The 26,527-nt window shown below is 37.6% G+C and overlaps 2 protein-coding genes across 2 annotated transcripts in view; one reads left to right on the top strand and one right to left on the bottom strand.

Moving 5' to 3' along the window:
* LOC100746075 (caspase-like) overlaps positions 1–21,539 on the bottom strand; it is a 37,899-nt gene extending 16,360 nt beyond the window's left edge. The window contains exons 1-3 of the mRNA XM_003493778.4: positions 21,342–21,539; positions 16,414–16,658; positions 1,130–1,305 (exon numbers count right to left, since the gene is read on the bottom strand). Coding sequence (XP_003493826.1) covers positions 1,130–1,305; positions 16,414–16,658; positions 21,342–21,445 — 525 coding nt within the window. The 5' untranslated portion in view covers positions 21,446–21,539. The remainder of the gene's footprint in view (positions 1–1,129; positions 1,306–16,413; positions 16,659–21,341) is intronic.
* LOC100747027 (alkaline phosphatase, tissue-nonspecific isozyme-like) overlaps positions 1–26,527 on the top strand; it is a 188,662-nt gene that overhangs the window by 142,157 nt on the left and 19,978 nt on the right. Inside the window, exon 4 of the mRNA XM_024371415.2 lies at positions 22,710–22,884. Within this exon, the coding sequence (XP_024227183.2) occupies positions 22,710–22,884 (175 nt within the window). The remainder of the gene's footprint in view (positions 1–22,709; positions 22,885–26,527) is intronic.

Below are 26,527 nucleotides of genomic sequence, written 5' to 3'. Positions count from 1 at the left end.
GTGGCGTTGCTGCGAATTGGTCAATCTCCATATCGGTGGTTAGAAAAAGATGCTAGCCACCCGCGAGGGAAAGTTGCTAGTGGGAGACGCCGCTCGTTGAAAAATAGGTCTCCCCTATTTTTCCGTAGTTGGGACAAAGACTGTTTGTCTGTTTGAAGGACTTTAGTTGGCTAAATCTTAAGATTTATAACAGGCCCTCGGGCTAGCTGAACATGTACTGCGGAGACGCATCGACATTTGGCAATCATCTTACTCGAAGAATAGGGTCTGCGTGTGGCGAGCTACGGGACAGAGACCGTTGGAATGTTTACTGTCGAGTAATTACAACTATTTCCTTTTCAAGGAGGGCTATAGAATTATTCCATGCCTTTGTTAGACAAGGCGTTCATCCCGTGACCGCGGCTACGTTCGGCGACTGGCTGTCGCCTCGAGCCCAATCTCATTATCACAACTCTCGAACAATTACAATCGGATTGAATAACTGCAATTGTTTAATTACAGCTATAGTAGACTCTAGGTTACAATGTTGCGGGATTAACCAAAATTCCAAAGACTCCGGTGTTCTTTCATCTCCGACTATATATATATGCGCGCGTGTGTGTGTGTGTGTTATTACAATTTCTACAATTTACTTAGTAGTATTTTTTTAACGGCTAATAAATTCAGTATGGACTGTTGTTGAATTTTCTTCTATGATAACATCTATTTTACGCCGTGGTGCGTATAATTTAAATATCGATTACCCAGCGACTGAATATTTGTTAAGGCTTAAATTTCATGCCCGTCATGGGACTTCTCGCAAGCGGCAAATAGTTTTCACGGATAAATATTGAATCGTGTGCGGTTCAGGATATCTATTAGCAATAAGCGAAGCACGTTCATTAGCAAGGTTTAAATTGAATATTTGTCATTGACAGAATGCCGATACTACGTTCTAAACGCTTAATCAAATAATCGTGTATCATTATAGGACTGTAACGTATCATTGTTTTGCACGTGTGTCAGCTTATGCAAAACGGATAAAAGATCACCAATATAGTACATCGATATTAATAGATATTCGATCTAAAGCTCATTAATGACAACAGACGATCACGTTGAAAGCTACAATTGATAAAAGACAACTGACCTGAATGAAAAATAATTTCGGTTTGCCTGCTAAGCTGGGGCATCGATGGCCAAGGAAAGGGCTCCAAAGCATTTCCACTGGATACACATTGTCGGCTGCATACAGGACACCCGATTCTCCGTGCGACATAGCAGCTACGACCAGACAGTCGGCATCCGTGTGGTCTTCCGCAGCAGCTTTAATGAAAGGATTAATTAATTCGGTGGTGCCTGTGATAACGGCCTCGGACTGTTTGCCAGAGTAGCTGATACAGGGAACAATATTGGGAAAGCGAAGCTCAATGCGACATTTCGATGTTCACTGTCGAAAATCACGTAGTCTTTGGGAAGCTTACTATTTCTGTGGATTTAGATTATCCTACGTCTTGATACTATCGCGATACGTGTATCAGATTCGCTGACGATTACTGTCATAGACATAGCGGGCAAGTAAGCTCTACAGGTGTTTGGAACTTGGAGACGTTCGAGGTATTAAGGTAACCGTGGTTGTCGGATGTTGTTCAAGGCTTAAGCTTGCTCGTTTTTCATCGATTCAAATCAGCATAGTCGATAACGTGCTAGACTTTTCATTTTGGGATTCAGTATAAGTTGTCTCCTCTAATAGAACAAAATTCTACTTCTCCATTACAGTTAGTTATTTTCACAATCGTAAATGTTGACTTAAACTATTCTACTGGCTTATTCGTATCGTTTGAAATTATCTTGTTCAAGTACATCAATTAATAATATTACTACGGACCGTGATATGGTATCTATGATTGAAACTACAGAAATAAAAATCCTCGTGTTAAATTTGGAAACCGCACGGAACAAGTATGCGTCGCGTTATAGATTCGAGCGGTGCGCGAGTTTCCGCACTAGATTTAATAAAAGGATTAATTAATTCAGTGTGGTCCACAATAGCAATGACCGAGCTGTTTACCGTGATGGGTCATACGCAAGCAAATCAAGAGGTTAACGACGACACGTATTGTTCGTTTAACCTCTCACCCTTTCCGATTTGACTGTTGTGTTACCATAGCAAACACCGTCAGACTTGAAAATCACTTTTGCAAACAATTCAAACGCGTTCATCGAATCGTTCACCAAACGAACTTTCCAAACCTTTCGATTTGCTCTTTGAATTTCAAAGCAATTCAACTCAAGCTATTTTCGAGTCATTTCTTCCTTTACGTTTTTCTTAATTATTTCAGATTCGTATTTCTTCTTCCTTGATTTCAAGTAAAATATGTGCGATCTTTGTAATTCGATTTTCTCAGAACCATGCGTTACAAGAATTACATCTTTGCTTGTTTTTTGTAATCAATAGCCATTTCGGATATGAAATTTACGAAGATACGAACTGGTAACTTAAACAGTTTAACTATTTAACGGGCCGATTCTTTTTCTCTTTACATTTTCAATTCTATGGCATACAAACGTTTCATTCTGTTTAACGATGTAACAATTCGTCCGAATCATCGAGTAAAACTAAGCGGATTTCATTTTTCTTCCCGAGCAATACTGCTCTCCTCTTTGTGAATTAACTTTATCGACTCTTCGCGAACTTTTTAGCTCTTTATATAGCGATGCAATGAATGTTACGTGTGATTCGTTGCAAGATTCTACAATATTGCAGAAATATACCTTCTTATACGTATTTATTTTATTACGTATTATTTTTAATATCTACTGTCTTATTGTGCTTTCATTAAAATTTTACTATCGATGTATTCTATTATTATTAAATCCGTAAATCATCTTAGAATCAAGTAATCTACTTAAATCCGATCTACTCGAACCAATTTGAATTCTTTTACTCTCGTAGGAACGTAAAATACCGATACTATTAGATAATAATTAAATCACTTAACAATTAAATTAATTATATCTAACGAGATCAATTATTAACGTCACATGGCTCACTCACTAAATCTTTACGAGTAAGTACTTTGTTTCGAATTGTAATATACAGGGTGGTTGGTAACTGGTGGTACAAGCGGAAAGGGGGTGATTCTACGCGAAAAAAGAAGTCGAAAATATAGAATAATATACGGGGTGGTTGGTACCTGGTGGTGCAAGCGGAAAGGGGGTGATTCTACGCGAAAAAAGAAGTCGAAAATATAGAATAAAAATTTTTCGTTTAAGGTTCTGTTTTCGAGAAAATCGACTTTGAATTTTCGTTCGGTACGCGTGCGGTACGTTATAACGGATCTCACTGTAGATCGTTGTCTCGATGGAAAAATTAAAAATAAAAAAAAATTTAAAAAAAAGTTTTTATTCTATATTTTCGACCTTTTTCGCGTAGAATCACCCCCTTTCCGCTTGTACCACCAGTTACCAACCACCCTGTATATCTTTTCATTTTATATTTCATGGCCTGCACCGTTTTGCGCCTATTTTCTTCTAAATATGTAAACATCCGTGGTCAAATTGTATCTATGCAAACTTTTGCTCTGCCTGCAAAACTTATTTATAAGGATTATAAATACCGTACTTGTATATTCACCTCCATGAATATTCCTCGCAACTCTCGCACGCGAAACCTACTTTTTAATTTTGCTAGTATATACCGCGTGATAACGTGACTCTGAAATACACATAAAAGCCTGCAAAACTATTCAGGTAATTAACTTTTTAGCCGAGATTTAGAAAGAGATGGGTGAAATGAATTTTAGATAATACGGGATTAAAATATAACGGGAAGAAAAGACGAAAATGCAATCGTGCCACATTTTACTACTATCTACTTTAAATACGTCTAAAAAATATTATCCAAAAATATTTGCATCCCATTCGAATTTTATCGGTTAATTACTTTAATAGCTAATCACACGTTATATTTCTCTTATCACTTTCTGTAATTTTTCGTCGTTATAGAGACCAAAGTGTGTGAAATTACCGCCTTTTCTCCTTCTTCCGCGTGATGCGGTTAGAAAACTAATTTTCATCGTGGTCTTCGTGTATGATAATTCGTTTGTGTCTGGAAAACAGGCTTGAAACGACTAAAAGATGCAGCTGACACGTTTTAGCAATGTCCATCAGGACTACGGGCAAGCAAGAAAAGTTCCAGAGAAGTTGAAACGTTCTTTCGCACAATACTGTTCCCTTTCCTCGGTACAGTTGTTTGGAATGCTACCGTTGGAAAAGGTACTTCGCGAACTGAGGACAAACGTATAAACACGTCCTCCACTCGTTTCCTGTATACAATTTACCGCTACTTGCAGCGCCAAAATGTTTGCCGTGGGAAATTGTGAAATACCATAGGCGTCAAGCGATATTGTCGTACGTATTAACTCTTTACAGTATTACATTCTTACATACATTTTTCGTGTGTTTAGATTTCTTAAGAACGTAGTTTTTGAGGAAAATGTTTAATTCTATCCTTACATGTTTTATGTCTTCTTAAACGAATTTTCAAATTTTTAAACCTTTACGTTGTTCAATTCTCAAATTTTCATTCAAATTTCCAAACGCTCGAATTGGCGAGTTCGAAGTCTCAGATTTCCGATATACCATATTTTTGAAAAGCGACTGAGCGTACCGAAAACAAGAACAAAATAATTCCATTACGAAATGGCTCGCGAAGTTAGCAATTTTCTCGGCTGCCTGCCAGGTTAAACAAATAAGCGCCGGGAGCGGAGAAGAATTAGCGCGGGGAGGCGGAGAAAAATCTCCGTATAATTCATTCTCGAACAGCAGCGGGGCGATTTCACGCGCTATTTGCTTCGGTACGATCCTCCGGCCCGTGTATAAGCGCAGAGGACGTAGCAGCCGGTGAACCGTTCGCGTTCGAAAGAACTTGCTTTCGACGATTATACGCGTCATTGTAACCGAAGTTTGCTCGTTACTTCGTCGCTTGCTCCGTCACGATCCATCCGGACACGTTAATTAATTCGAACGAATTAGTTCAGTCCGAATTAATTATGGAATCGGACGCGGTCGCTCGTCAAAGTATTCCACGAGGAAACCAACTAGAACGATCTTGAGTAGACAAAAGGATGCGCAAACGTACGAAATAGGATGTGCTTCGAGGTAATTGGTTCGCAGCGAGGGTAAACGCGAGACTGTTCTTCCCTACCGCATCTAATAACCCGATACCAGAGCTCTCTTACTAACAATATCCGCTAGCAACATCCACTTCCGCTAGGAGGAAACCGGTATGCCCTTTCCACTGATCAATACGCCCTACTATGCTACAAATTCAGAAGTTTATTACCGGTGTCAGTTGATGCTTTCTCGGCGAATGCAAATCTAGTACTCTGTTGGAGGCGTGAACGGATATGTATGTGCATGCGGGCTTATTTATAGAGGGCGTTGCGTGATTTGTAGGAATGGCTTATGATCGATACGTGTCCAATGGAACGGAATAGGAACGTATACTTGGTCTCACCGGCATCGAAACGTGTTCTTCGTCTATTAAAAACCAAGAAGTTGTGCAAATATACGTAAAGTAATTTACATATTGCTTTGTCGAAATACGAAATGTGTATTAAAATGATTGATATTTTATAGAAAGCTATCGCACAAATCGGATGCATAAAAAAAAAATTTCGATAATTTGAAAAGTGTGTATGTGTGTTTATCGTACCAAAGATAAAATTGACGGATATCGTGAAAGGAGAAATATTAAACAAGCCACGGAATTTCTCAATTCAGGAGCTAATACGATATTTGAACGTGTCTCTTTGAGACAACCGGTATAGCTGTGGCTATTCGCGGACGCATACATTTCAGCAAGCTTGACGTTAAAGGCAATCGCTGAAACAGGGTTCTTGGTACGAGCAAACGAGCCACTCTTCAGACAGAGAACGGGATATAGGGTGACAGGAGCACACCATGTCGAAGAGGAGCGTCAGTTATAGGAAAAGGAATGCAAATAATTATCCGGCCGGTGCCGGTCACGTTTTTCCACGTGCACAGTTTACGTAATTTCTCGCTGTCCGTTCCGATAAACGTTCAAACGTGATGGGGGTTACACGGTTCCTGTGAAATTCCTGTAATTATATTGCCACCAACGAGGATCATTAATAGCTCGTTTCGTGTACGCTTTCCGTTCGCGTGCTGTTTGCTATTTTTCGTTATCAACTCGATCAAATGGGAAACGAGGCTCTCTTGGCGCGGAATTATTACGTTGTTTTACTCGTCGTTTCGCTTGAGAACGATACATATGTATTTCCACGTTTCGTTGCAAAGTGATACGTTAAAAAGAAGAGGACGATACCAAACATTTTTTATGGTATATATGACGTTATGCCGAGTAAAATGGTCGAGTGTTGAGTTTGATAAATTTCTTGCAGCTTGCGAATGTATGAATTCGCAGTACTTCCTACGAACGAATATCTCGAATGAGTATTTCAAACGAGGATCAAACGGATACTTGGTGGATTTTAGAAATGGATTTCGAAATCACACTCGAATCAAAATACCAACACATTTGAGTTTAAGTAAAGTCAGACATTGGAATCAAACAATGGAATGTGCAAAGGAATTCGATCGAGTTTGAGAGTCAGAGAATCAAAGGATGGGAAAGCTTCGTGGAATGGTATAGCGAGTTCATCTAATCGTGAATTTGAACAGGGAATTCAGGTGCATATAGATATACTACTTAGTAGACTATATGGAAGTTAAAAAGTTTAGTGAAATGCAAGTGCTGGTTTCCAACGTGTTTAAAGAGAAAGCGCGTAGAATCAAACAGTTGAAATTTACAAAGTAACAGAAGACCAATTTCGCGAACTTCTTAAACATAAAGCAGGTGAAAAATACGGAACAGCCGTACTATTGATTCTTTCAGCTAAAAATTTAATCCAAACTAAAACATATGAAATTGCATATGTTTGTATAGAAGAGTCTTCAATAAAGTGAATAAAATGGAATTAAAATTTAAAAGGATACATAGAGTACGAATATTATAACAAAAAGAAAGCGTAAACTAATTTCATTGCAATACGTAAAGGATTTCGTTTGAGTTTCTCACGTATTCGTTGAACCGATTTCACCTAACAATTCCACTATTCTTGCAGCAGGAAATTGAAACATTTATCACACTTCACATCCACAGTCACACCTTAAATCGAACTCTTTCATTGGAAAAATTCTACGTTTACGTAACTCACGATTGAGTGAAAATTATAAGTTGTGTCGAACATACAATTACACAATCGTTTCAAAGGAAAGAAGCGAATGATCTTTTGGTATCTAGCGAAAAACGAGAACTTCGGCAGCTGAAAGATTCTAGCGGCGGATCTTTCCGCATCTTTGAATGAGAACCCAGCACGCGAGATAGGCATCGAACGGATGCGCACCCGATGCTTCATTTTCAGTCGTCTGGAAATCGCCTGAATGCATGGCAAGCGTTTGAACTGGGAAAAAACGGAGAGCTATGTCTGACGAAATTCGCTTAAATCGAACGGCGAAACGATATGTCTAATCGTACAACTTCGATGGACGTAAATGATTAAATTTTTCAACGTGTGCCCAAACACACTCTAATACTAACATAATATTTCGACCATGAATTCTGCTCATAAATATATACTCTGTTTGATCTTGTTTTCGAGTCACGCATAGCGAGTTTTTTTTTATTTAAGAAACTGCATCTGCATATCTTCATCAGAGATGTTCAAAGTGAACAAAATTCTTTGCTCGCGAATAGAAAACTGGATACGTTTTATCACTGACTGTCCTACTCTCTCCATTTCTCCAGGTATTATTCGGATTTTCTTTTGTTTGTAGATAAATAGGTAAAAGAAATTAATTCAAGTACTTCCATTTTCCCATAATATTATTGCAACATATAATTCCGTTTATGTGAAGTTTTTATCGTCGTCCTTTGCAAAATCCACTGTCGAAGCGATTTCTCGATGCTGCACCCCGAATGCACGTCGAAACTTCTCTTTTGCTACTTCCGATAATCTCGTGAAGGACAACTTCGAAAAGATACTTGAAAACTGCTTTCCAATTTTTTCGTTTCTACTCGCAGAGTAAAGTTTATCCGAGCTTGGACAGTAAAAATTATGCCCGATCGCCGGAAATTGTGGCATGACCACCGTGTTAGATCTACAAGAGAAGAATGAAACTGCAGAGAAGCTACGTTTCTCGTGCGCTTTTGTAGCTCGATAACTATCTTCAAAGCCAACGAATAAACTGAACGGATTTGTCTCTAATTTTGAATTACTCTATTTCCTTTTCCTTCACATTTAGATAGAAATACGTTCCTTTGCCTATGATATTTGACATTATTTGGTCCTTTTGATCGTCTTACACCGGTAAAGCATGACTTATCAATTATAATTGTAGAGGCTCAGCATCGATATGTAATTATGTACGTTCATGAAACTTTCAACAATTACGGTAATGGTTAAACAAACCAACGTGTTGCTCGTGTGTTAGTGTTTGAGTAACACACACCGATGTACCCATTCAATTGTCTCATTGTTTCTTCATCAATATTATTCAAATCGTTAAAATTTGCGGTTTCAAATTATAATCGTCAGAAGAGAAAATTGTAATTGTTCACAGCATTATTTAGTACATTGTTCTATAGTTCGTTTGGTTTATGTTACGTATTATCGTCGGTACATTAATTATACGATTATCGGCGTTTCTAGCTAATACGATTATCAAGCGATGATAACTGCTCGTGTTTGTGAGATATAACATTGACTGATAATAATAGAAATATTCCGAAATTGAAGGTTTAATATATCGTTGAGAGATATTGAAAGAGAGAGAGAGAGAGAGAGAGAGAGGGAGGGAGAGTGTAATATTCTCTTTGCAATTCAAACTTCATTCAAATTATTATTATTGAAAGCATTAGAATACTGTTTTTCTAATGATGTTTATCGTTGCTTCTTAAATTATTTACAAAAATGATCGTACGTAATATAAACAACTATTACATATGGAGTCTCAGCTAGTAATATCGTTTTGTCATAAGCAACTTTAAACTAAATTTCCATTAGGTTATTTTAATTTTTATTTAATGAATCTTTATTTCGTAAACAATAAGTGCAAACTAAAATGGAATACTTTGAAACTAAATCGACTGTTCTGGTTTACCTATAACTCAATCAAAAATCAAAGCAGAACCGATACATCATAACCTTTACTTCGCTAACAGCATTTGATACTAACCATCCATAACTTGAAGTATCAGATTTCCTACACCTCTGTTAAACATCCATTGGCACGTGGCCAATATGGACAAGCCTTAACGCGTGCCGAGCTATGAAACAGCTAGTCGGCCGTGAACTGAATTATTAAATCGCGTCCGATATTGTTATGCGCGCTACGAGCAATTGCTTCGAACGTTTTCACCTCGTTCACAACGTCGATTCACGTGCGATTATCCTTAGCTTTTAAACTGTGTGATTTTAAACTGCGCATCCTGTATACTACGGAGGCGGCACGTCGATCACGAGGCTGTTTTAATCAGGTTCGAGGCGTAACTTTCTTCTTCTCTGTCGCGGATTAAAAACCACCCTGGGCAAATTTCAACGGGGATATTTAACTATTTACCGAGCCTGTTTTTACCCTTTCAGCGGGCGCTGTCCGACGAAGAGCGCCGGAACTGCTATTTGCTCAGCAAATAGAAGTCGCGTATACGCTTGTTTTTTGCTTCCGATATCGAATCCAAACGCGACGATACGAGCGCACCGCGCCGACTAAACGGCCGAAAAAAGATGAAACTGTTTATTTATTCCGAGTTTTATTTACGAACGAGAGCAGATGAAAAGAAAAATAACAGATTCACTCGAGTATTCTTGTCGACTCGTTTTGAAGAAAGAAGAGATGACGAAATTATTAAATTCACGAAGTAGTGCAATATCTTGAAATATTTTGTGCATCTAAGATTTCTCCATTGTACTTTTCAAACTATCAATTTCAAACTATCTTGCAGCTCCACCTTGACGTTAATGCTTTCGTTCACATTCCGTTTCTTCTTAATCTATTCCTTTGAAAATAATGTTGTAACTACGTATTTTGTCAAATTTTAGAACACTCCACTGATATAAAAAAAGAACATCTAGTAATATAAAAGTGGAAAATTAAATCGTCATTTGAGTGTACGTAGGTACATACACCTACGATATAGGTATCTATTCATTGCGTTAAGATCTAAATTTGTTTTTATTTGACTTTTGTACTAGTCGAACAAAACTCTGTTTGCGTGGCTTCAATGGGGGCAGAGGATACTTGAGAAAATTGGTGTTCTTAAAATATTCATGAAACTGTGAAGCATTTTACTGTTTGTTCATCCTTCCCTTCTCGTAGCTCTATTAGATTTCGATACACAAAGATCTATGTTTAATACTGAATTTTACAAGATGTACGATGTATATTTATCCTATCATTAGAATATGAGAACAGTGCCACAAATGGAAACATTTGCCACTTAAACATTTTATTCACAGTTCGATCAACATTTTACAATAACTATCTATATTAACGGAAAGTACCACGATCATAATGAGATACGGTCTACCGTGCGATACTCGCTTTATTATTGATATTTCCATCGTACAAATAGCCGATTGAGAAGCAAAAATTTCAACGTCGTCGAGTGGCTAGATGGAAAAAGTTTCTGAACTCTTCAGAGTCCAATCGAATTCACAGAATAGAAGCTGAGCTAATATGGCACAGTGCCAGAAATTGAAGCATTAAAAATAGCGACAGCAACTTTTATAAAATATATAATCGAACAGCTTACGCAGCTACGCGTTCAAAACAGTTTCTCGCAACCCCGTTGCCGATCGTATCGTTGATACGTGCTACTGCTTCCGTACTACTGCACGATATGTAAAAATTAAATCGGTATATCCGATTCGACCGAGTTAGCTCGTTATACGTAGATATTTCTGGCGACGTTCTGAAATATAAGTGTCTTATACTGTACCTCAAATTTCCATTTTCAAAATCACGATCTCACGAAAAAAATTGAGATCCTGGATACCGCGTTCACATCGCTGATTTCCTGAACTCAACTGAAACGTGTTCCGCATATACGTACATTTTACACGCTGGTTACCTTTTGTACGCTTAATTGGGAAATTGTTTTACTGCTCAATTATGGAAAAAATGCAATAATTGCAAAACAGAGTAAAACGAGATCCTTTGTAGCTTTCAACAGATATAATTCGCTAACATTTATATTCACTTAAATTTAATCTAACGAGACAGTAAAATATAATATTCTACTCGATGTGCCAGTAATGTATTTTATTGTCATTAGGCAAAACACAATCAACATAGCAAATTGCAAGAAACAGCTCATCGCCCATTTGGAACTAACAGTGGACGTATTTGCGTAATGTTCTGATAATGTTCCGTTGGCGACGGTATTATCTGGCGACATCGTATGAATAGTGCAATGGCAATTTTTCATTCGCACAGTCGTGGCCAACGTGCGCGCGGTCGAATAAAACAGCGATCATTAAACCTGTTTAATTACACGCCGTTTACAAAACACCTGTCGACTGGCCAAAAAATTTCCCGATAACTGTAACGACACGGAATAATTGAAAGTCCCGTTCTGCCGGTTGAAATGGAACTTTTAGTCGCTGATGAAATCGTGCAAAAAAAATGTCTGCGAACGGCAGCAACATTCATCGAGGGAGATCGCAATTTTTTTTTTTTGGCTTGTCATCCAATACTTCTCTACATATTTCTATCATTTTTATATATATTTCGAATTTATTACTTTCATTGTATGTTTCAAAAGTAAAAAATCAAATATTGACTCAAGCCATCGGCTTTTAATAATCCATGTAAATTTTACATGTATTGGCAAATTAAGCTGAAATCAAGTAAAATCGAATAAAATCGAGAAACGAAGTACGTAACGTGATACGCGTTTTCGAAACGCCCGTAGCTCTAAATACAAATTTTTCGTTGCAAATATTTCCGTGTTTACAGGCTACGCTCATTTTTTATTAACCCCAGACTTTCAAACATGTAGAGTGCATAAAATATCTAGTAGAATTTAACTCTCGTCCTTTGCCTTCAAAATTGACAAAAAAAGAAAAAGGAAATCATACGAAAACGAACGACATGGAAAGCAAGGCAGATAAGAGAAGAAAAAAGAAAAAAGAAAAAACTAGCTATAAACGGTACATGAAATACAGTCGGTGACAAAAGTAAGCAGACAGATAGTGTAAGTACTAGTACTTGTATTAGTCGTATACACAAATTGGAGTTTCATTTACTATATGTCTTTATAGTACATAGATTGTTTAGTACATAACTGAAATTAATATTTACATTTTTCTGTAAACGAGATGTATTTAAACGAAATCTCATTCATACCTATTTCCACTGTCTGTCCAGTTACTTTTGTCTTCGACTATCTCTTGACGCATCCCAGGCCGACGGAGTATGAAAAGTTTCCTCGCTTATTATAAAGTTCCGCGATCATCCGACTTTCTGCTCCACTACGCGCATACGCCCATATATTTTGCGTGATTGTCTCTACTAGTTATATCTTGGTGGAAACCGGTTACCTGGCTGGCAGAAGGAAGCTTAATGAGCTCGTTTCATTGTAAGATGTTTGTGCAACTTCTCGTAACGTTCATTCATCGACGTCATCATTATCCATGCTCGGACAATCATGTTCAAGAGACGACAGACTCCGTTATCCTTTCTTCTTTTTCCTCGCCAAACTTTCGACAAAGACTTTCACGAGAATCACTGATAGACCACTGTCGCTATTTAATCCTTTTTATATAAAAATTTTCCAAACAAAAAAACGTGAAACCCTGTTCGAGGTTGATCAACAGTCTCTGTCAATTTATCCTCGATCGATTCAGGGTGGGTTTACTATCGGGATGAAAGGGAACGGTGATTTGGTCGATGAATGAAGTTTGAATGCAGTTGTAGATTTTAGGAATGTTTATCGACCGTCCACGTTCTTCTTTGTTTGCGTCACTAGCCTTTAATCTCGTATTGTAAAAAAATGCACTTCAACCTAATCCATCAAAATTTATTTTCTTCTTTGGAGCAAAAATTTAAGAGAGAATAATCGCGATTGAGTCGATCCACAGGTTAAGTATTTTTCGGATATTTACGAACGATCTGCTTGCGATCTGTTGAGTGAATACTGAAAATATTTTACAGCGGAGCATTAAATCTGTTTGAAAGTAAGAAATTCGGAAAATAATAAATAGATTTCATTTAAATTCACGGCTTTTCACTAACAGCAACTATGTACATATCGGAGAAACGTTTAGAGAATGCAAATTTTATTCGAAATTTGTGAGTTTCAATAGGAGGAAAAATTGAAGGCAGAGATACTTTTTATGCATCAAACATGCAAATGGGAATGTCTTGTAAGGGAGGTTTGAGGACTGGAAAACGACGAGAAAATCGCGTGTAAACACTCGAGTCTATTTCAGCATTCCCTTTGCGTGTGACACGAATTTTATCTGACATTTGTGTGTCATAAGGAGACAAAAATTCGAGATCTTTTATGTTAAAAATTCAGTTTAAGGAATAAAACTGATCTTAGATATCTTAGCTTTTTGCTATTTTATTATTACACCGATAAATATTTTCATCAATAATTTAAATATTACTGTATGCTTGCAAATATGTTATTCGTGAAACCAAGTCAGACAAACATGGGAAAATGCTGGGATCATCGTTAAATATTTAATTTATCATTTCCATTATTAACGCTATTGTTTTCCCATTACTGTTTCAGCGATATTCCCGTTTGTATTACGAAATTCCATCGACTCTACCCCCTACCATACAATTATGCGATACAAAAATGCGACAGAGAATTCAAAGCACCTAACAAATTTTCATAGGCCAGTTATACATCAATATTTTTGCGACGAATAAATTTAATTCCATTCCCTAACAGCACTTCGATAACAAATTTCCACGATCCGCTTTTTCACAATCATTTAACCAATTAACACGAATATTTCGTTTTAAAAAAGGTATTTAAATATCTATCGAAGAAATAGGCTTGATTTTGAATTGTTCGTTAGTGGGACTCGCAACGTTGCCGATATCACTAAAACTTTCAGGTATCGATAATGATCTTAGCTACACGTGATCAAATATAACTTTATCGAAATCAGGCGCCACAGACCCAATCACGGTTAAGTGATTAAAATAGCAAGAAATTGAGTGCATGAATCATCTTCCGTTATAGGTCACTGAACTCTTTTCAAGAATTTTTATCATGTCGAATACTTAATCCTTCTTGGAAAGATTACAAGCATTATTCGAACATCGCGTTCTTATTGATCATTCAGACAACAGCTTCTTCAATAGTATATGACCCTCGTACAATTCATAAATATTGTCTTTCTTTTTTTAATTATATCGTTCTATATACATTTAATATTATATATTATACCTGCTTAGAGTAAAGAAAATATTTAGTAGACGATTTATCGTTTTCCCATCGACCCGACGAAAGGAGCGATACAGATATCATAAAACGCGGACTGCAGCCAAGCCGTTCATTGAAATTCGTTCGGATAATCCTACCATGGAAAGGCGTTTTAAATGAAACCCTTCAGAACGTTTGTTGCGATCTATGGATGATTCAGGAGCGCACGATTTACGAGCTTCACGCTTGCCCGACAATGTAAGAACATCTTTGTTCGACGTCGACAAAAGCGTTTGATAAATGTATGTCGAACACGGTGGTGACGCCTATTGTGTCAATATTTGAATGGATCAACGATAAATAGAAGAAAGAGGAAAGGAAAAGAATGAATCGAACGAGAACGGTTCCTGGTGACTTTTCATGGACAGTTACGCTTCCGCTTTTATCCTCTTTTCAAACGGTTTACCGACGATTTGTTGAGCAAAGGTTCCAACGTTCGCCAAGCCACGCGAATTTTATGGCCACGTTACGGCTCCCCGCACGCTAAGCGAATTTAGGAACATCGGTTTGCCGAGTTCGCGACGAATATGTTTCGAATGTGCTCACTGGAAAACAGTGTTCCACGCCTGTGTCACGGCCTCTGTTTAAATCTGTTGAGGATTCCGTATAAATTTACACGGTGTGTGCCGTTACATGGAATTTGAAGATCACAATGAAATTGAAGAATACAATGGAATTTGAAATTGAATTGTTCCATGAATTATACATGTAGTATTCCGCATAAAGAATCTTTCCTTAAATTAGTCTTAGCCTCATGAGTGAGAAATATTATACGTGTTTGTTATTTATAATATATTCACGAAGATAGTCAATAAATTATTGTTCAAATATAGCCTTCATACGAAATAACTAGTGAATCAATAATATTCGTTCGATTTGAAAAAAGACACTAATATTAAAATCGCCGATAGATAACAATTTGAAAAAGATAACGATTTAATCAGACGATATTCGCACGAATATTCTTTTTGTATTTTTAATAAATAATTCGAGAGGAAATGCATATATATAATACTATTGTATACGTTTAAACTTTAAATGTTTTATACGCGTGTATAATCAGTCAGCAGGATACATTTATAATTACACGTAATCGAACGGTCGAAACCGATGCTTCTTTTCGTTTGAGGTAATTCAGCGGGTTTGAAAACATTTCGATTTAGAAGGCAATCGCAGCAGAATCAGGTTTTCGGTCGAAACGGACTATGGCGGACTACATCAAAGTGACGTTACCCAAATAATGGATACGCGATTCGTTACCCAGTCACGGTCAAAATGAATTATTTCACGTATTATCCGTCTCCGCTTGCCATCACGGATTGCACGCTGTTTAACGAGCAGCGCAGAAAAATGATTAAAACCTGTCCCCGGCTACGAATAAAACGTGGTTTGCGCTCCAAATCGCGTTATCCCCAGCCCGCTCACATCGCAGTCTGCTACTTCGAATAAAAAATTTCAAAGCGGAAACGATCTACCGGAATTTATCGTAATTTTGCGAATGATTTTCATGCAATTTCACGCGGCAGCATCGAGGGACCAATTGCAAATTGCTGGAGCGGTTTTATTTTTGTTTTCAATTCTGTCACGCGTTCGTTGTTTCAATGAGCAGAGGAAATTTGCAAGTTTATTGCTTCAAGACAAAATTATTTTCGTGTCTTATCGGATGGATCGCGTCAGATTTTGTACGTAATGTCGTTATTCTAACGGAAATAATTTATAAAATGATTGAAATCGTAATAAATCATTTTCAAATATTGATTCAAGATAAATTAATGATCTATGTGGAATTTCATTTATAACGCCGTTCGCTCATTTTTCATCACTTCAAAATGACTTACGGTGTCGAGCAAAGAACCAGTTCAAAGAAGCTTCTTTCAAGACTTTGGAAAATGTGTGCTTACCGTTTTGCACCGTCGACAATATCGTTTTAACATTCGAGTCGTAGTAAACTCGAACGTCAAAGCCAAGATACTTTAATGTTTGCTCCAGTTCCTTCGAATCTTTTTCCCCACCAACTCGTTTATCCAGTTTCTTGAAATTGACGTGGCTGAAGATTAACGCGATACCTCTTCGTTTATGATTCATGTTATATACTTCCGAATGTGGGTCCAGATTAATTGTACAACTCGGTCTGACAGGCTCATCCCTTAAAAAAAGGAAAAAGAAAAACAATATACGTAAATTAAAGAATTACTATTTTTCTTAATTTCGTAACGAATGAGCAAATACGTAGACGTAAATGTACTCCAAGAGGAACATAGTTCAAATATACATAGAAAATTGTAGAAAATTTTTATGAAAAAATTGACAAAATAGTATCGCGAACTAACCTCCCATAGCTTATTTTCAACATATCGAAATCATATCGTTTGGGAGTTATCCTATTTCTCTACGAACCCTGTTTCAAACTTCCTCCCAGCGGATATACACATTCAATATCCCAGAGGCAGTTTACGCAATTCGTATTCCGCGTGGAAACAATTTATTCGTTCGATTATGGCGTCGACACGGCGGCGTTACGCGAGCGAACGGTATTTAATTAGGAGATTCATATTCCAATGTAAATTCAATGCCGTAATTCGTTCTTTCCACTCAATTCTAGTCCGTCTAATATAGGACCTGTTAAGCGGCGAATTACACAGCTCGAAAACCCTTCTCATTCTGTTTTACGATCGTTGTACATGTTCGCACCCGGGCTCGCGGATTCGCAATAACTAGCGCGCGTATATTTTTGTCCGTCGAAAAATTTCTCTGTTTCCGAATTTCGTCGATCGATACGGCGCGATGGTAGGAAGCCGGTAAAAAAAAAAAAAAAAAAAAAAAACAGAAAAAAGAAGGAAAAAGAAGAAAAAAGAATGAAACCGAAACGCCGCAACGAAGCGCGTATCCGCAATTTCGGTGTCGACGTTGCACGTTGACGGTTTTTATGTTGCTCGTAAAATTTTGGACCTGGAGAAGAGAGTTGGCTAGCTCGTTTGCCAGGACAACGGTCCACAGACGCGCGACAAATAACGTCTCTAGGAGGCGAAGGTCGACACTAAGCACAATTCTGCAAGAAACTTTTCGACGTTTATGCGGCCGCGAATTCAACGAATGAACATTGTCTCGGTGTTTGTGTATCGTAGTTTATCTCTAAATAAGATATAAGTTTCTTCCCGAATGGTATTTAATAGTATCGTCTAAATTAGTATATTTGCTCGATAGTAGCAATACGATGATTTATCCAATAGAAATTTCGACTGCAATGGACTTTGGAATCTTTCAACTCAGCACTTCTCCAACAAAATACTTCCAACGTTCTACCTATACTTGCGCTAACTTTCCAAAACCCAACACAACCAATCGAGAACTGTACAAGCTCGAGTTCTCCGTGAACGTTTAGGAAACAGCTGTGGGAGTACACTTGTAGAGATCTAAACGAAAGCATCGGAACTTGTATTTCTTGGGCACCGTGGCAACTTCCGGCGCGCGAATTCGAAAGGTTTGCCTCTGCTGGAAAGGCGCGAAAGCGTATAATCTGTCGCGAGAGCCTCACCCTCGTTCCAAAGTGTATTAGGCTGTTTCGTACTTTCCGCTCACGTACGAAAGGTGCACGCTACGAACGGAAAATCTTGCTCGCTGGTGGAGAGAGCGTCTGCAATCTACGTTCACAGAGAAGCGCACATGAGCGTGCACGAGTCCGCCGTATCATCCGACGGTCGATTTAATTTTAACTTAGATCGCAATCCCAGGCTAAAGAACTTCCAAGTAATGGCTCGACCGTTTTATCGTACAACTATGCTGCCCTCCTACCTCCTTGTAAACGTGTGTACGCGTGAGCTGATCGAACCAGTCGCGTGTTCGGTGGAGTTAGTATGCGCGATTACCACCATTTTCACACGATGAACACCAAGTAACACGTCGTGATACTACGACGAATCGGATATAGAGATGGGTATTGTCGGGGAATCGAGTGAGACTTTCTCGACTTCTTAATTATTACTTAATTATTTAAAAGACGAAACGTTGGTTTGATAATGGTACTTTGCTATTTGAGCTTGCTTTGATTGCTTTAATCGATGATAGAAGAAGATTAAAAATTTGTATTTGCGTGTTTTGCTAAACAGTTCTTTCTATGTTTGAAATAAAATAAACGTAGTGACGATAAAAAAATGTCGTGTAGGTGATTGAAGTTGATTCTGCAATCGATACTCCCACGAGAGAATCGAGATCGAGCGCACCGCGCTATTTTTGCAATGAATACTTTTCGTGAAAGCGATTGTATCGTTATTTTTTAATTGTCGTACTGCTAAATGGCACATTTTACAACTGCAGGTGACACGATGTTCCTAAACAGGTGGCAATTACTATCGCATTTACAATGCGCGTTCGTGTTGTAGTAGGAGTGTACTCTCAGAGAGAAGTATGGTTGTTGTGTTTGGAACTTAGAACTCTATGAATGCGCGCGTCAAAGACTATATACTTGGTTGAATTGCGTGCATCTATGTGCGAACGTCTGTGTAGGATTGAATCCTCGTACGGAAGAACAGCATGTACTTGAAACGAAATTCCAGCAGGCATAACCAATTTCAACGTGCTTTCAGAATTTAGAGACTTCTCTCTGTGAAGAAACAATAGTATAATTTTTATATATGCAGATATATTCTGCGTCTTGCTTACACTGTGTTTAGTACGTTGTTGTGAAATTCTGTCGAATTTTTTCAATTTTTTGTTAGAAATTATAATTACTCTGCCGCGTGTAGTGCTAAGAGATCAATTTTCCGACTATTACAAAATTCAGAGACATCTAATTTCCATATTTAACACATACATATACCGTATATCGTTCTCGATTTCTATCGATGTTATCGCGGCACAATGTGCAAGTTGATATTACTAGTTTAAATCGGGATTACGTTTTATGTATTTACGTGCATTTACATCTATTCTATTGCTTATGTCATGTTTACTATCTCTGGTACACGATTGTAGCAAAGGTACTGCTTACGTTTAGCTATAAACATTATTACGTCAGAGTTCATTCGTTACAACACCGTACTCAAATAAATTATACCTTTAGATACTTAACATCGTTCTCGAAGCTCAGCTTGTGAACAAACAAATGCATAACATTATGCATCGCTGTTTAAACCTTCTACCTCTTTCATAACATCGAACAAAATCGAAGAGGAATGAAAATATTATTTTCTTCAATTAAATAAACATCATTAAAAAGGAAATAAAAATCCATGCAATTCATTGACGATTTTACGCGTCGATTGTAACTGAATCGTTCCAAAACCGTAAAAACCACCTGCGCATCGCTCGAAACACGTAGCAAAGCAAACGAAAAAGAGAGGTGGCGGAACATGAAAAACAAAAGAACGAACGAAAGAGGGACACAAAACGTCAGCCAACGATGCTGGATAGGGCTTTTTAAACGGCTGGAGATAGCAGGTTGCCAGTTGAAAGACTCTTCCCTAGGTGAATGTAGAGACACGCTTTCATGGGCGCGCAGTCGGGCAAATTCGTGCACGCGGACGCGAATAACGGGGTCTTGCTTGACAAAGCCCGTTGCAAAGTGCTTACAAACTAGTCATAAATGCGCGCGGACCTACCGCCCATTACCAAACAAACGTTCATTGGGAAAGAGAAACGAGTTACCGGTATTATAGCAGTTCGTCGCGTTTCCTTTGAACTCGAAAACATTTTGTACCGACCACTAATCCCAACCCCTGTTCCCTCTGTCTCGACGTCGGGAATATAAATCCCCGAGCAACGATTATAACGATCCAGTCCAATTGAGGGAAGAAGACCGTTTGCTACGAAATTGCGTCTGGGAATGAGGGACTGTCAATTTTGTTTTTAGCCAGTTCGAATCTTTTCCTCTTCCTCCACGATTAATACGAAGATATGATGAACTGGTTAATGTAACTGGACGGTCATTTGGTTCGGAGATTTTATGTTTCTTTTCGCGAAGGACAGGGCGAGTCGCGAATTTTCTGCAAATTTTCCTTAAAATACGCATGTGAATTGGAAGAGGGTGAAGTTCGATGGTTTAGGAAAGAGGCTGAGTGTTTTATTTTACTATAACTGTTCTTATCATTTGCTATATTCTCGATGATAAACGAAATCGGGGGGAATTGTCGAAGAGAAAAATTCCGATAAGCTTTACCCCTCTATGGTGCGAATTTAATAATGTGGTTGTAAACTGTTACTGGTCTTTTCTTTCTTAGTGAAAGATTCGAAACATATATACATCTCTCGTTAGCTCAATACTCGAGAAGCGAAATTATACTCCGTTTAACTTCTCCAAATCATAGCCGCACGGTAACACGGTCCTCCTTAATATTTCAGAGTGCAATAAGCAGACACCTCGCGCGACATACAGCCATAAACTGGCACGTAAAATTAATTTCAGCATAGAAATGTTAATTCTCAGCCGGTAAATATGCATATATCATGTGCTGACCGTGCTCCCTGCACTTTCATACACGTTGGTAATATACAACCGTTCTAGATCACGCGAAGCGGTTTCTACGTTTATTGCGCCGTTGACGCTTCACACGTAGCCTAACTTAAGTCACGTTTATCAAAGATTTGATATCTGAACACGTATATGTTACTGTTTCCGTTGGCGTGTCCGCTCGAAGAAAAAATATACCGCTTTCTCGTATTTCCTGAAACCATTTCGAGGACACCTCCCCGCTGACAAATAAAATCGATCATTTTCGCTGAAGACCGACCGTTACGGTCCTAGTTTTTTGTTTTCTTTTCAATGTTGTCGTGTCATCAAAGAATATTCATTTAGGTATAAACCGATCTCTCAAAGAAATGTTAAAGCACTCACTTTGGTTTTGTAGACATCCGACTATCCACTTCGGAGTGCAAGTTTTCATTTTCTCCAAAAAACTTTTGACGTAGTAATTTGTTGCGCTCTCGTAATGATTCCATCTTGAATATTGCTGTAGTTGTCGGTAATAAATCCTTGAATAACGTTGCCGTTCGTAATCACTGTTACAGAAAACCAATGAGGAAGAGATGACGTCCAGTTTTATAGGTAGTTGCTTATCTTATCGAAGTACTGATATCGTATTCGTTATTGATATCGATCTTTGTTACTGGAATCATTTGTGATTCGCAAAGCAAGAGAGAGAATCAAAGTACCGTATATTAATAGCGCTTTTCTAGCCTTTTGATCGCGTTATCAGAACCGGAAAATCGCACCTTTCCAGACATCTGGGTTATAACAGTGCCGTATTATTACTTAAATCGTACGGCGATCGACTGGTTCGTACAATTTTCGAATAATAAGAAAACTGTCGGATGTCAGCACTATTTTACTCAAGGTCGGCCTTCTACGGATAATAACATCAAGATTTATGTACACCAAGGTTCCGTTCTCTCTATTCCACTATGTGGTCTCTGACCTCCCAACTTCCCGCAACGTGGTCGCTAAAGAAAGGCCGATTATCATAACGCACAATGCGCTCGACGAACGTCCGAAATAATTTATGAGGCAACCCATGGAGAGCTCGTGTTGCGTCAGTTGTGAAATGTTTGCTTTACTTTTGATAAGAGCAGCGTTCCTTTTATCGTGATAGATGAAGAGACACAAATGGATTAGCAACGATCTTTTCTTTTTCGGAAGGATTCTTCGATGAATACGAAATTATTTCTATTTCCTTGAATAATTCTCCATCCTTTTCTTTATTTCTAATTGCAGATATTTATACGTATGATGTTAAGGACCTTTAATATATTTTAATATCTAACTTTTATTATTTAATATTTAATATCTCTACTGATTCGATATCGAATAAAGAATCAATACAACATCGCTCGAGATGTTGAGAGCATTATTTGGTCGATGCTGTAGTCATTGTATGTATTACTATCGCTAATATATTTCTTATCGCTTTCATATTGATCGTACTAGAGGTTACCGTGACTCATTGCTTCGAATACGACAGATCTAAAATATATATCGTTTTGAAATGTGACTCATATTAATTGAATTACACTAATGAAAGTATGTGATTCACTAATAAAAAATTATGTCATTGTCATTTACAATTAAGTGTACGCGTTCGAGCGTTACCGAATCGAATGTTCTTCCTGGTTGCGAGTGTTTTACGGAGAATAATCTTCTTTCCTATAATATAGCGGATATTTAAAACTGATTTAAAACTCATCTACCATCTCTGTTGGTTTTTAGACGTATAACATGGACGCCCAAGTCGGAGAATCGTCGGCATGCGCGACGGCATTACTGTGCGGAGTTAAAGCCAATTACGAGACTGTTGGCCTGGACTCCTCTGCACGCTTTGAGAACTGTTATTCCAGTTTTGATGCCCGTGTACCGTCCCTTATCAATTGGGCGCAGGAACAGGGTGAGTAAATACACGAACGTCAACAACTAATGCAAAGGATTATGTGCAATCGCATCCCATTCGCTCCGATCAATTGCAACTTAATTGGTAGCATCGTTTACCCTGACAATTGATGTTTTCTGAAATGTTTCCTTTTGTTTCTCTTGTTTTACGAAATCCTGCACTTTGCCCGTTTAAAAATGCCAGACTTTATCGTGAAATGAGAATCGCTGTAAACAATAATTCCTATTTAAATTGTTCTTTGCGAAAAGTAAATATTTATATCTCTTTATCTTAAACAAATTATGCTTTATCTTAAACAAACGACGACATTTATCATTAAATCCAATTCGAACATGATTCACATCAACAGATGCCAATTAATACTTGGTTCAGTTACTATCAACGGATGCCAATTAATACTTGTTTTAGTTACTACTTACAATTCTCTTATCTGATAAACACGTTTGAGATTGATTGATTAACTATGTTCGATAAACGATAAAAGTCGTTTATAAGTTTATCTACAAATTCACAGCCAAGTTTAACGAAAGCCTCGAATAACCAAGAACACGATCAGAAACACTGTTTATATGACATACTTAGCATTAGTTTGCATGGGCGAAGTTGCGTAATCAAATGGCGCAATTCGGCTGATGAATTTTGGTTAAGATGTGCTGTTGAGTTATTACGCCGTCGATGAAGCAATGTCATAGACTTCACTTCATGTTGCCAACGTACGGTTAGAAACAGAGCGAGAAAAGGCGAAAGAACAATGGTCAGCTTCCAGCGGCATGATCGATGATTCTATGCGCGGAATTACCAAATGTTTGGACGCTTATCTGGACAGGAATGTACCTGAATATCCACGTGCTTCAAATCTTTTATATTTCTCTGAGCTTAAAAAATTGTTGCGCCCGGAATTCATAGAAATTAAAAGTTTAAGACTACCTACAAACACTTTGATGTTGTAATTATCGTTTATTATACGATTGCAAAATTCTTGCGTTATTTCACAATTGCAAAGTTTTCGCTTTTCCTATGCTTTCCGCCTTTGGTTCTACGCTAAACGTATAAAATTAAACAGTTAATATGAATCCGAGCAACGTTATCACGACAGTAGTGAGATCATAAGATTCGAGTGTTATTTTTTCACGTGCCATTCTGTGCCAAATATCCCCGGGACGAAAAGCGAATTTTCGAGCATAAATTCTGGCCATGTGCAATTCGGACCGCTCGTAGAATAGAGTTCAGGTAACAATGAAACGAGCTAAAATTTGAACGTTACAAGCACCGGCTGTTTTAAATGAAAAAAAACCTGGAATGTTTCTACAATTCGTTGTATGAGTCTGAAATCACGAATAAAATACCAGGCACATTTATTAATGAAATAACGAACGCTCGATCGCAAGTATAGCGAGAATATCTACGTGAAAAATTCGAATATCGTATTTTTCCGAATTTCTTATGAATTAAAAGCCTCTGCGGGCAGAATATAATTTTTCTAAATGGCCAAACCGACGAAGATTGTTCTAATTTCGAGGCCGGACGAAATCGAACTTTTGTACGAATTCGAAGTCCCCATTTCCACGTTTTCACCAAAATCCGCTCAGTTTTAGGTCGATGGTACAGAGTGCAGCCTTCGACTGCGATATCTATCGAAATCATCGGGTATCGGCGTAAGCTACGATGCCCATTGGATTGTCTGGTTATAACCTGGCCTCATTAGAATGGTATCGAGCAATTAACAGAATTTCTCTGGCGCGCATGCACGAATATTAAGAGGTGCTAGGGGATGTTACCGCGATCGTCATATTGCGCCACGATCGAACCTCATTGTCACCGATATAGAACAGCTCTTTTATCCAATCATGATTTTCTAATTTTCCTCCGTCAGACATTGTTGTTCGAATTTGTAATTTTACAGCACAATTGCGAAGAATATCTTTATTTTATATGGAGCAAATATCTACGGCTGTAATGACGAAAGTCTCGCTGATTCGTTAAAATTGGAAGATCGGTAGGTTTATTAGATGCATTTTGTACTTGCCGCATGCCAAGAATACACCTGGAACTGATCGATGATTTTAATTTCTAATAGGGACATGTTCGGTTTTATCATAGTCCTTTGACTAGTCCTATGGTGAATAGCAACTGCGCTGCTGACGTGTTTTTAATATCGTTGTACTCTGTGGATCGATTCTCTCTTAGTTATAAAATTTCAAACTTCCCTGCAGCATTCAAGCATTTTTCAAAACTAGGACGAAATGAAAGTAGGAGTCGTAGAAGCGTACAAATTTCAATATTTATGATTTCGTTGTTTCATGTGTCATACGTCATGTTTCATAAATATGATAAATCACGAAAATATATTTTAAAGTTCGCTCACGTATATGGAATTTTATAATTTTGACCTTCGTCTGCAAATTGAATATCATACCTAGTTGCTCACCCTCGAACGCCTATTGTCGTTAGAATAATGATTTCACGTTTTTTAATAACCTAAAGTGTCGTCGGAAAATAACTTGGTGGTTGTTTTATAATTAACGAGCTATTATCTGCAGAGTTATCGCGTATAATTTAAAATAATTAATTTTGAAGGAGCAGATAAATAGAGGATGTAAATATTAAATGAAATTTAACGAATAAAATAACACTCTCAGAGTAACGTAATTAACAGATGCGTATAAATAATCACTTATCCGATTTGGGTTAACATCATACGATTGCGTAGTATACCACTTCATGCAATGACATTAATGACGATAATTTTACTGATAACACGATAACACGAAACCTATACGAACAGAGAACATTAGGCAAATTTAATGTATTAAAATATGCGCACAACTATACACGGAACATAGGTGTAACAACGTAATATAATAGGTGCAATATAATAATGCAAGAAATAAATGTATAGTTCCCTTTAATATAAATTTACACAACTGTTGTACTTCGTTAATACGCAATATTCGAAATCAACTTCACAATACACATTTTCATATATATACATATAACACATATCGAATCCCAAATAGCAACCAACAACTATGATACTATGAAACCATCAAAAACAATTTCTTTCATATTTTGCAAATACCGAATATGCCATTTTCGACTTTTATGGGACCTTGACGGAATATACATATATGTTTACATTTTTTATAAATAAAAATTTCCAAAGCAAATCTCTTATACTATAAAAAATTCAAATAAATTACACGATAAAATATTTGTACGTTAATCTTAACTGCAGACGCGATAATACCCGGTGTTGCATAATAAATGTATTTTGGGAACGGTTTGTTAAAATTATTTTAAAATCATAAAACATTCAACGACCATTTTCGTTTATATGTTATTTTGTTTAAAAGCTTTTAATCGATCCATTATACTTTTCGACGGTTTGGTCCTTCTCTAAAATAACGTTTTGCTTCTTAAAAGCGTCATGTACAGCGGCGTACATAAAGGAACGGATAGTTTGTCTTTAAAAACCTTTCATCTCGAAAACGGTATTTATTATAAAACCAGGTAATAGCGATGGTTCAGATAGCTTCTGCACGATGCTTTCATGAAAGAGAGGTAAAGTGACAACAACCGATTAAGCTAGTTTTAGCAAGTGAACCATCCTGACTCCGTCGGAGCAGTTTCTCCGCGGCTA

Source organism: Bombus impatiens, unplaced genomic scaffold (assembly GCF_000188095.3).
Source record: "Bombus impatiens unplaced genomic scaffold, BIMP_2.2 scf_1293, whole genome shotgun sequence".
Classification (NCBI taxonomy): Eukaryota; Metazoa; Arthropoda; class Insecta; order Hymenoptera; family Apidae; genus Bombus; species Bombus impatiens.
This window is presented reverse-complemented; position numbering and strand designations above follow the sequence as displayed.